Here is a 12,932-nt window from a genome sequence, read left to right as displayed (position 1 = left end):
ACTTCTTTCAAGTTTTCCAGCAAACATTCACTTGACTCTAAGGAATAATTTTACCCTGTACTGGCCACCAGAAGTACTGTTTTTTGTTCTAATTTATATGTAAGTAATCCATAGATTAATTTATCTCTTAATGATTTCTAAGAAATTATAGAACTCTAGTTTTGATGTAACAAGTTTTTTTTTTTTTTTTTTATTTATTTTTTTTTTTTTTTACCAGAGGTCATGCTGGCAGTGTTAATGGTTGACCCAATTAGTGTGACATTAGCATACTGTAGATTGGAATGTAGCTTGTTTCTTTGTATATATGCGTATACTCTAGATAATGACCTTGATATAAAGGTTGTAATGTTGAGTTATTATTTCAGTTTATATTAAACTGAAGTTTTACTATAAAATCATAAAAGTTTTACTATAAAATCATAAAATTTTTAGACAATTGTGGAAACAATTGTCTAAAAATGAATGCTGATCACTGTGTTACTATACGAAAAGAATTTTGCCAATTTCCTAAAAAAAGGAGATAAAAGACAGCAAAAAACTCTTGAATCATTATCTATCCCTCAGTCCTCTCTAAAATAAAGGAGAATGTCATTAACAGTGAACTTTTTCATCACCTGATGCCTATTATTTAATCAATGGTCATCTGTATAGATTCTACGAATTTTGGATGCTTATCCAAATGATATTGGAATTTTCAGGGCATCTAATTAGGTCTAGCATAGTGCTAATCAACAAACGGTCACACTATGGACAGATATCCTCCCTTTGCAGTCAATGAGCCAGTTGTTTTTTTTTTTTCTAAGCCATTCATTAGGATGAGCTACAGCCAAGGAAAATAGAAGTGGAACTGCAGGATAGAGACAAGAGCACATTTGAGGCTATTTGGTGTGAGATTGAAATTAGAAGAACAAAATATACAGTTGGGTGCTGCTATAGACCAGGTGATGGAATAGATGGTGGAGATAGTATGCATAAGTAAATAGAAGAAATGAGTGGAAGGAGGGTAATTATTATGGGAGATTTCAACTATGGTAACATTGATTGGAAGGAGGAGAGGGCACATGGGAGGAAGGATTTGATTTTATGCGGTTATTAAGGGATAACTATCTGCGACAGCATGTAATGGATAATACTAGCGGGTCAGAGAGTGCCTGACCTAGTAATTGCATCTGAGAATTTGGCTATAACGAATATGACCACGTTATGACCAATTGATGAGAGTGATCATGGGGATCTTGACTTGGGAGGTGACTAAAGGTGTGAAATTTACAATTAAGACAGGGTACATGTGGAATTATTGGGCTGGTAAGTATGACAAGCCTAGGAGATTGATTGGTGCAGTGCGATGGCATGTACAACTGCAAGGGCTAGAAGTTGACAGTGCATGGGAGGCAGTTAAAAAGTGTTTGCATGAAGCAATGGCTGACTGTATACCTAGAGTCCGAATAATAAATCAAGTAGGAGTTAAATGGATGAATAACACCATTAAGCTTGAGGTGCAAAAAAAGAAACAACTATGGAGGGAATTTAAGGAGAAAGGTGACCGGCAGGCACATGAGCAGTATAAAACCCAGGCCAGAAGGGTAACGAGTGTGGTAAGAAGAGCAAAAAAAAAAGGATTATGAAAGAACATTGGCCATGCAGGCTAAAGAAAATCCTAAACAGTTTTTTTTTCGATATGTTGCAAGTAAAAGGAAAAATGTATATGGCAGAATGATTTTAAAGAATGCCGATGGTAGGGAGGTAACCAAATCAGTTGACATAGTTGAATTACTGAGCGAGCACTTTCAAGAGTATATCATCCAGGTGACATTGTAGAATTGAATGAACCAAAGATTATATGGGAATTGTGGTGAATGAAGTAGAGGTGAGTAGTCTATTGCAAAACCTCAATGTCAATACATCTGTGGGATTGGATGGTATAATAGCTCATGTTGTACGTGAAGCGGCTAAAGAATTGTTAGTACCTTTGACCATTTTGTTTAATCTGAATCTCAGGTCTGAGTTAGTCCTGAGGAGATGGAAAGAGGGGAAAATAGATCCACTGCATAAAGGAGGTTCCAAGACTACTGTTGTAAATTACCGACCGATTAGCATATCAAAAATCGTTGCCAAGGTCTTGGAGAAACTAGTCAAGAGAAGAATACAGAATTGGATACATGAAAATGGGATACTGTATCGGGGACAGCATGGTTTTGTGAAGGGTCGATCATGCCTGAGTAACTTGCTCACATTTTTTAACACAGTGACGGCTGAACTGGATAAGGGTAATGGGTTTACAGTGATTCTACTGGACCTTGCCATGGCCATTGACAGGATACCACATGGAACTCTAATCAGTAAACTGGAGCAGATGGGGATGGATACAGGGTTGGTGAGATGGATAGGAGGATGGTTGATGGAGAGATACCAGAGAGTGGTTTGTTCAGGAGTGGAGTCCAAAAGATGGCTTGTGACTAGTGGTGTGCTGCAGGGTTCTGTTCTTGGACCACTACTTTTCAATTTGTTCATTAATGATATAGGAAAGGATCTGAGAGGAAGTGTTCACTTGTTTGCTGATGATGCAAAGTTGGATAGAGCAATTGTGAGTGCACAGGATGTCAAAATTTTGCAGGATGATTTGGATAGTTTGGAGGACTGGGCTAGGGAAAATAGATGTCAATTTAATGTGGCAAAGTGTAAGGTTATACATTTTAGAGTGAAGAGATTAGCAGCAGTATATCACATTGGTGGAACTGTACTCCAGGAGATTGATGAGGCCAGGGATTTGGGAGTGTTTGGTGGATAGAGAGTTGAAGTTTAGGGGGCACATTGCAAATGTAGTTAAATCAACTCATCAAATCACTTGGTTACTGAAAAATACGTTAACAAGCAGAGACAAACAAGTTATTGTTCCTCTATATTGAGCCCTGATAAGGCCCCATCTGGACTACTGTGCCCGGATATGGGCACCTAGGTTTCTTCTTGATGGGGAGGAGGTGGAGAAGATCCAGAGATGAGTGACCAAGATGGTGGAAGATCTGTGGAAAGAACCTTATGAGAACAGATTGAAGATTTGTGGGTTGCAAAAATTGGTTGATAGGCAGAAAAGGGGTGATATGATTGAGACATTCAAATTACTGAAGGGTTTCTATAAGATCAATACAGAAGATATTTTTGAGAATAGGACTGGTGGTGGGAGGACTAGGGGCTATACATGGAAGCTGGGCAAGAATGTGGTTAACAAGGGTGTTAGAGCTAGGGTTTTTACGTGGAGAGTGGTAAATGAGTGGAATAAGCTGCCAGAGTCTGTTATGGGTGCTATGACCGTGAATGAGTTCAAGGCAAAGTATGATAGATACTGTGTGAATGTGAAATAGTTGTTTTTGACTTGATGTTAGGGACTCCCTCGATGAGTCTGTCGACTCCTTGGAGTTGCCCGAAATAATAATAATAATAATAATAATTCACTGCTTTTGAATAGAAGGTTTGTTTCACTTTTTAGATTTCTCAATGCTTTACAGCTGTGTCCTATTGTCTATTTCTTTCTAATGTACATAAATAAGTAGTATATGGTAGATGTTGAAATGCATGTACATGAATGCAAGAAGTATCAGGAATAGGAATGAGGAGTTTTTGGCATTGGTAAGCTCAACTTGGCCAAAAATTACAGGTATCAGCAAGACCTGGTTAAATGAAAATGACATAGTTACAGGGATAGAATGCAAAGGGTATTGCATTTTCAGGAGGATAGAAAGAACAGGACAGGAGAGATGGAGTGTTGCTGATGATAACTGCAAAATTACAACCCACAAAATTAGAAGTTAAAGAAGATATTAGGTCTGAGGGAGAAGTTTCATTTGAGGCTATCTGGTGTGAGATAGATAGGGCAAACAGGACAAAATACATTATTGGGTGATGCTATAGACCAAGGGTCTGCAGGAAGATATAGATACCATGTATTGGTAGCATGATGAGTGTAGGCCGAACTGGAGGGAGGAAAACCGGGGGGGATGGCAAGATCGAAGTGGGATTTATGCAGCTGCTAAGGGATAATTACATGAAACAACATGTTATAGAGGGGACAAGAAGTTTGAGAATGTTAGATCTGATAATAACATCAGAAGATGTATCAATTACCAAAGTAGACCCTGTGCCTCCAATTGCGAAGAGGGACCATACTGTCTTGTTTTGAAAAGTTGCCAAACATGTGGACTTCTCTGTCAACAAGAGGTTTATCTTCAACTATAAGGCTGGTGATTATGAGAGCCTCACGAATCATCTTGGAAGAGTGATATGGCTTGAGAAGCTACAAGGAAAGATGGCCATAGTACATGGCAAGTGGTCAGAGATTGCTTGAGAGTAGCAGTATCAGACTGCATGCTAAAAGTCAGGAGGATAAACCGTTGGAATTAAGTGGATGAATATGGCTATAAAGCAAGAGCTGCAATAAAAGAAAACATTGTGGAGGAAATATAAAGAAAAAAGTGATCAGCATACAAATGAAAAGTACAAAGTACTAGTTATCCTTCTTTCTTGCACTTTGTACTTTTCATCTGTATAAGGAAAGTCAAATCAGATTATGAGAGAGAAATAGCCAAACAGGCCAAGAGTTTTTTTGTTATACAACAAGTAAGAGGAAAAATGACTTTAAACCATTGTAGGAAGGTGACTGAACCAAAAGAAATAGTTGTGTTGCTGAGCATTCATCATCATCATTATTATTATTATCCCAAAACACCATGGAGTCAAAGACTCATCTAGGAGGTCCTTTTGTCATACATGCAGCTCATCATACCATGCCTTAAACTCACACTCAAATTCTCTGCAGACACCACACACTCAGGCAAAGCATTCCAATCATTCACAACTCTGCATGCAAAAAACCTGCTTATCACTCCCTGCTAACACCCTCCTTATACAGCATCTGGGATGACTTCTAGCTCTCACCTGATCTTCTACAAGTCAGTGTCCTTTATATCATTCCCAGAATTCTTTGTGTTGTCCTCACAATTTTGGCAATGTGTCCCCTAAATTTCAGATCCTTATCCACTATCAACCCAAGATCCCTTATTTCCTCTGCCTCCGACAATATATCCCCACCAAGCATAAATTCTACATCTCATCTTTGTATCCCAAAATTTCATATCTTACATTTTGCAACATTGAACTCACATCCCTATTTCCATGCCCATTTACTCAATTTATTCAAGTCTTCTGGTAAGGCCACGACATCTTCTCTACTCTTCATAATTTATCCCAACTTTGCATCATCTGCAAACAACTGAATATCCCCATCCAAATCTTCACCAATTACATTAATATACAAGTTAAACAGCAATGGTCTTAAAACAGATCCCCCCCCGAGGCACACCACTAGTGACTTTCCTCTTCCAGGATATTGCTTCACCATACACAACTTGTTGATACCTATCAGATAGCCAGTCTCCAAACTAATGCACTAATTTAATATCCAACCCAATACACTCTAGTTTGACTATCAACTTATCATGTGGTAATCTATCAAAAGCTTTTGTGAAATCTAAGTATACTACTATGAATCCCTCTCCTCTGTCCAAAGAAGCTGTCATCTTATTGTAATAAGTAAGTAGATTACAAAATCATACTTCCCTTTAGAAAAATCAATGCTGTCCTTGAAAGATAATGCCATTGTTGTCAACCCAATTCTGGATCCTAGTGTTCACCAGCTTCTCCAACAACTTAACCAAAACACCTGCCACACAGATAGGCCTATAATTTGATGCCTGAGTTCTATCACCTCCCTTATGAAGTGGCACAATCTTGCCCTACTTCCACTCCTTTGGAACTCAACCAAATGCAAGACTCATGTTAAAAAAATATGTCAAGGCAAATTTCAACTGCCTGGCACATTCCTTCAGAATATGTAGTGATATATTATCAAACACCATAGCCTTATTAACATCAAATTTGCTTAATTCTCCATACACCTCTTGGTCACTTACAGTCAGTCTCTCCTCACCATCAACTGCTATTAATTTCTCCATGATGTCATAAAGACCTTTATGAACTGCTCACTATCTCTACTATATCTTCCACAGTAGTTTTCCTTATACCATTTTCTCCAATCAATGTCATCTTTCCATAATAATTTTTTTTTGCTGGATACATATCGAAAGAATTCCCTAGAATTCTTTTTGACTTCATTAGATAACTGCTGCTCATATTTTACTTTTGTTACCCTTACCAACCAAGTCACCTCCCCCCCCCACCTGTTTCTTGTAATCCTCATGGAATAGATTATTACCACTTCTCTTATGCTGCCTCCATAATGCCTCTTTTCTCTATATCGCATGCTTAATTTCTTCATTCATCCATTTTCACACCTACCTTATTTAATCTTCTGACCCTTGCTTCTACTAGATACTTAGACATTGCTTCTACTAGATAGTTAGTTCTTGAATATCCCCCAAGCAGAAATGATCTCTTTTCCAGCTAACTCCTCATTCCATGCTACACCTGTTGGTAGATTGAGGTGGAGATGGTAAATTGTGGAGTGGGTGCCCTCCCTCGATGAGTCTTTGGACTCCTTGGAGATGTCATGTAAAAATAATAAATAATAAATCAGAGCAATATCATTTCACAATGTGTACTTGCTATCGAAACATAATGTTCATCATATATGACTCTTAACATCAGCAGAAAAAAGCTTTCCAGGACTAAGGAGACCTCATTATTGATAATGGCCATTTTTCTTAAAGTAAAACAATCATCCAACAAAATCTCCAAAGCAGATATAACAACTCTATAGAACAAATGTTACAATAAAGACATCACTGTGCTCAGTGAAACTTGGTTAACTGAGAAGTATATTCTGAAAGAGATCAAAATTGAATGGTATAGCATATTTCGATAGGAGTAGTAATCAAGGTGGTGAAGTGTTACTCATCATAAGAGATGCTCCTACTGGGTTTGCAAAAATATGGTATAAGGCAGAAGGGGGGGGGATGGAAATAGGGCAAAACATTTAGTGGGATGCTGCTACAGGATAGGAATCATATATATGGTGATGAGCAGGAAAAGTTTAGGCAGATTGGTTTGGTGGATGTTAACCAAGTGATCATTATGGAGACTTCAACTATGATGGCAAAAACTGAGCAGAGCAGGCAGCATATGTTACTAAGGGGATTGAATTTTTGGAGTTGTTGAAGGACAACTGTTTTAAGATACCATGTGTGTGAGTGGTTATTGTAGCATCAGACTTAGAGGGGGTGAATTGGCATGTGGCAAGGTGGAATGAATTTATGTGGAATTATAAGGAATTATAAATTTAAAGAAAATAAAGATGAGTATAAGAGAAAAATGCAAGATCTCATATGTAACAGTTCCACATATCAAATTATACATCAAGACCCTACGATGTCTCAAAAGAAAAAAGTCCAAAAATTACTGAAAAAAGTGACATCATGACAAATAGAAATCATCAGGAAATTAAAACGAATTCATGTTAAACCAGCCCGTATTTATGGATTACTAGAAATCCACAAAACTAATATTCCCCTATGCCCTATAGTTGATAGCATAGATAGTCCCACATATAAACTGGCCCAACATTTAGCCAAGTCGCTTGCCCCCCCCCCTTACTAGCAACTCCTCTACTTTTGTAAAAAATTCAATCCATTTCAAAACACTGGTTAAAAATCTAATCCTAAAAGATTCAGACATAATGGTTAGTTTCGATGTCACCTCCTTATTTACCAATGTACCATTTATAGACACTCTTGATTTAATCAAGTCTAAATTTCCCCCAGATATTTTTGAATTATTTCAATTTACCATGAATGCAGGTTACTTTACATGGGGGGGAGGGGAATTCTACAAACAGATTAATGGTACTGCTATGGGTCCCCCCCCCTCTCTCCCCTGTTAGCAAATTTTTACATGGAACACTTTGAAAACAAAGTACTTACCACAGCTACATACAAGCCACAAGTGTGGTTATGCTATGTAGATGATGTGTTTGCCATCTGGCCTCATGGACAAGACACTTTGGATGCTTTTGTCACCTACCTAAACAGCCAACACCCCAAAATTCACTTCACAGTAGAAAAAGAATCAAATAACTGTTTACCATTTCTTGACACATTAGTCACCCACCTTTCAGATGGATCACTATCTTTTTCTATTTACAGAAAGCCTACACACACACACAGGAAGATACCTACATAAACAATCACATCATCATCCAGTCCAACAGTACGGCATTTTAAAAACACTTACACACAGAGCCAGAGCCATTTGTTCTAACGATACAGCTCTGACCACTGAACTCCAATACCTGCGACATACGTTCTTAGCCAACGGCTACAATCCCTATAAAATAGATAAAATACTACATAGGCCCATTACTCTGCCCTTCCCTAATACACAAGAATACAACATGACCATTTCTATTCCCTATATCAGAGGTACATCGGAAAAGATAGCCAAAGTATTGGTGAAACATGGCCTTCGCACCACTTTCAAACCTCATGTCTAGCTGGTAACTCTGATCCGCTCGCCTAAGGATAAACTTCACCCTTTAGCACACCCAGGAGTGTATGAAGTTCCATGTGACTGTGACTTGGCCTATTATGGGCAAACAGGAAGATCAGTGAACATCCGCCTGGAAGAACATGAAAGATACATTCGCTACTATTACTATGGCAAGTCGGGACTGGCAGACCACGCTTTGGACACTCCTTCACACAGGATTAGATGGAGGAAAACGAATGTGCTATTTAGGAGTCGTTATAGATCTGAAAGATTATTTTTTGAGTCAGCAATGGCTTTGAAGAATTCTCCCAACCTTAACAAATATGGTTGCATTAATTTGCCAAAAATTTGGGAGGCAGTTATCCTAAGAAAAAACTCCTGGATAACTGCTCTTTTTTTTTTTTTTTTCATTAGAGGGTGCCAAAAAATGGGACTTTAGATCTTTTGCAATTATATTGTTTTTTCACTCACTCACTGTCGCGTTTACAAGTGTGTTGTGCTCTGATGATGCTGAGTTGAAAATCAGCGAAATATAAGCGTTAACACATCTTTGTTGATAAAAGTGTTTGTGGTGTTGTTAATACCATGAAAAATAAGTCATGAATAACATCAACACCCAAGCTTATCTGTTAGATTGATTTTTCATAGAATGGGAGAGGGGTAGAATAAGAGGCCATCACTGGAAACTGTATAAGGAGGGTATGAGCAGAGGAGTTAGGAGTAGGTTCTTTGCATGGATTGTGCTGATGAGTGGAATGCATTGCCTGAGTGTGTTGTGGGTGTAGACACATTGAATCAGTTTAAAGCATGGTTGGATGAGCACTGTGTGTAATAGTGTGTACTTCCCACAATGAGTCTCTGACTCCATGGAGGTCAAATAATAATAATAATAATAATACATATTAGCTGAATAGGCAAGATAAGTCATATACCAAAGATGTTATTAACTGGATTGGTTCATAAGAAAGATAAGGAGACTTCTTTTTTATTTTAGCATTGCTAACTTTAATCAAAAACTGGGAAGATTATCATAATAAATTCATAAGGAAGTTAGCTAAAAATGTTAGTAATAAATGAAATATATATATTTAATATTCATTAATGTCATTATGGAAAAAAGAAAAAAAAAAGAGTCCAGTTCTAAAAAAAAATCATTGCTTACGTATTTCTTCCAAGAAGTTCATTCACCATATGAATGAAAAGACTTAACAAGGATTCATCTTCTTCATATTCTGTATAATCAAACATAAAACTGAAAAAAGAAAAAATATATTTACATATTTTCTTATTTCTAAACAGCATGTATTTGTGCATGCTCTCTCTCTCTCTCTCTCTTTCATGGCACAACACAACAACTATCTAGGATATTACAAAACTGAAAAAGCAAGAAAACAAAAGTACAATGATAAAAGAAAAAATACATATGGCAGAATGATTTTAAGGAATGCCGATGGTAGGAAGGTAACTGATTCAGTTGATATAGTGGAATTACTGAGTGAGCATTTTGCAAGAGTATATCATTCAGGTGGTGATATTGCAGGAATGAAGGAACCAATAGCTTATATGGGAATTGTGGTGAATGAAGTGAAGGTGAATAGTCTATTACAAAACCTTGGAGATGAGGAGGCAGTGGAGAGGGTTCAGAAAAGAGTGACTAAGTTGGTGAGTGATGTAAAAAATGCTCCCTACATTGATAGATTGTGGATTGCAGAGTTTGGCAGGATATGACAGAAACATTTAAATTACTGAAAGGTTTTTATAGGACTGATGCAGGGGAAATGTTTCCATTGTGTGATAGTGATGGAAGAACAAGAGGTCATCCCTGGAAATTAAAGAAAAGTGTGGCTAACAAGGGTGTGAGAACAAGGTTTTTTGCCTGGAGGGTGGTGAATGAGTGGAACTCATTGCCTGACTTAGTTGTGAGTTCTTCGTCTGTAAATGAATTCAAGAAGAGATATGACAGATATTGTTTTGCTAGTTTGGGTCTCCCGCGATGAGTCTACTACTCCATGGAGATACACGTAATAATAATAATAATAATAATAATAATAATAATAATACCAGCTCGGGTCATACATGAAGCTGCTAAAGAAATGTCAGTGCCCTTGACCATTTTGTTTAATTTGTCTCGGGTCTGGGATAGTCCCGAGGGGGCGGAAAGAGGGGAAAATAGTTCCACTGCATAAAGGAGGTTCCAAGACTGCTGTTGCAAATTACCGACCAATCAGCATATCAGGAGTCATTGTCAAGGTTTTGGAGAAAGTAGTCAAGAGAAAAATACAGGAATGGATAGATGAAAATGGGATACTGTATGGGGGACAGCATGGTTTTGTGAAGGGTAGATCATGCCTTAGTAACTTGCTCACATTTTATAACAACACAGTGACGGCTGAACTGGACAAGGGTAATGGGTTTACAGTGAAACTGCTGGACCTTGCTAAGGACTTTGACAGGATACCACATGGAATTCTAATCAGTAAACTGCAGCATATGGGGATGGATATAGGGTTGGTGAGATGGATAGGAGGGTGGGTTGATGGAGAGATATCAGAGAGTAGTTTATTCAGGAGTAGAGTCCAAAAGATAGCCTGTAACTAGTGGTATATCTCGCAGGGTTCTGTTCTTGGACCACTACTATTTAATTTGTTCATTAACGATCTAGGAAAGGATCTGAGAGAACTGTTCATTTGTTTGCTGATGATGCAAAGTTGGGTAGGGCAATAGTGAATGCACTTGATGTCAAAATTTTGCAGGATGATTTCAATAGATTGGAGGACTGGGCTAAGGAGAATGGATGTCAATTAATGTGGCAAAATGTAAAGTTATGCATTTTGGGGTGAAAAGATTGTTGTTGGATAGAGAGTTGAAGTTTAGAGGGCACATTGCAAAAGTGGCTAAATCAGCTCATCAAATCACTCGGTTACTGAAGAATACTTTGATGAACAGAAACAAGCAAGTTATTGTTCCTCTGTATTGAGCCTTGATAAGAACCCATCTTGACTACTGTGACTATTTCTTCTTGATGGGGAGGAGGTGGAGAGAATCCAAAGGCGAGTGACCAAGATGATAGCAGGTCTATGGAATGAACCTTATGTGAACAGGTTGAAGATTTGTGGGTTGCAGAAATTGGTTGATAGGCAGAAAAGGGGTGATATGATCGAGACATTCAAAATACTGAAGGGTTTCTATAAGATTAATTCAGAGGATATTTTTGAGAACAGGACTGGTGGTAGGAGGACTAGGGGCCATACATGGAAGCTGGGCAAGAGTGTGGTTAGCAGGGTTGTCAGAGTTAGGTTTTTTACTCGGAGAGTAGTGAATGTGGGGAATAAGCTGCCAGAGTCTGTTGTGGGTGCCATGACTGTGAATGAGTTCAAAGCAAAGTATGATAGATACTGTGTGAATGTTGAATAGTTGTTCTTGACATGATGTTTAGGGCCTCCCTTGATGAGTCTAAGAACTCCTTGGAGTTGCCTGTAATAATAATAATAATTTCTAACATTGAAACCAGATAATATTTTGAATAAGAAGGTTCAAAGAATGTACAAGTTTGTACAAAATGATAAGTTCAATTATTCATATCTGAAATTAACATAATCATTGATAATAAAACATATTTAATTTGTCCTTCTGCTGCTAGCTCTATATCTTCCCAAGCATAATGCCACGTGCTCAGACAATACTTTAATTTTTCCAGGTGTGGACTAATGCAGATCTGACTGTTGCATAGTAAAGCAAAAGCATGTTGTTGGTCTAATTAAAAGAACTTTCACTTGCAGGATAAAAGAAGTTATAATACTCTTATACAAGTATCTGATCATGCCAATCTTATGGTTCTCAGGTTTGGTCAACCAAATTTCTAATGGACATTAAAAGCACTGAAGGTATGGTTACTAGTGGGATTAAATGAGGCAAGTTATGAAAGTTAGTTTCTAAACTGCTATTGTTGAGCTTGAGGATGCAAGGGAAACTAGAAAAGTAAAACGTGCAAGCCAACTTATTCAAGACCAAGAATTTAGGAAGTTAATCACTTTCAGGTGTTGCAGCAGTGTTTTCCAGTATACTGAACAACTAATGGTATTTAGAGTTGGTTTTTCTCTGCTAACTCCAGTTTTCCCCTCAAAGTATTCTGGCACACTTTTTTTTTTTTTTTTTTTTTTTTTAAGTGGCTAAGGATAAGACTTAATGCTATAGCCATCCTTAATGGACTTAAGTCTCCTGGTGGAGAGGGGAAATAACAATAATTGATCATCCAGCAGTTATTAATTATAGGACATAAATGGAAGGAGAAAGAACAAATGTGGTGGGAGGAAGAAAATGGACTTTAGGGAGATACTTACCTGAAATGACATGAGATGAAGATGAGCTGTGATTTGAAAGTACTGCATCTGGTAATGTTACTATTTTCTTAGGCAGATATAGTCATATCTGCTTATAGT

At 37.7% G+C, this 12,932-nt stretch overlaps 1 protein-coding gene across 1 annotated transcript in view; it reads right to left on the bottom strand.

Annotated features, from left to right (window-relative positions):
* Positions 1 to 12,932, bottom strand: part of LOC150098392 (cAMP and cAMP-inhibited cGMP 3',5'-cyclic phosphodiesterase 10A-like) — a 534,534-nt gene that overhangs the window by 61,924 nt on the left and 459,678 nt on the right. The window contains exon 18 of the mRNA XM_090405194.1: positions 9,656 to 9,745. Coding sequence (XP_090261320.1) covers positions 9,656 to 9,745 — 90 coding nt within the window. The remainder of the gene's footprint in view (positions 1 to 9,655; positions 9,746 to 12,932) is intronic.

The sequence above is a fragment of the Typopeltis vanoorti genome, chromosome 15, assembly GCF_054136105.1.
Source record: "Typopeltis vanoorti isolate ZY-2024b chromosome 15, IOZ_Tvanoo_1.0, whole genome shotgun sequence".
In the NCBI taxonomy this organism is placed as follows: domain Eukaryota; kingdom Metazoa; phylum Arthropoda; class Arachnida; order Uropygi; family Thelyphonidae; genus Typopeltis; species Typopeltis vanoorti.
Note: the sequence above shows the minus strand (reverse complement) of the source record. Positions and strands in the feature narration are given on the sequence as shown.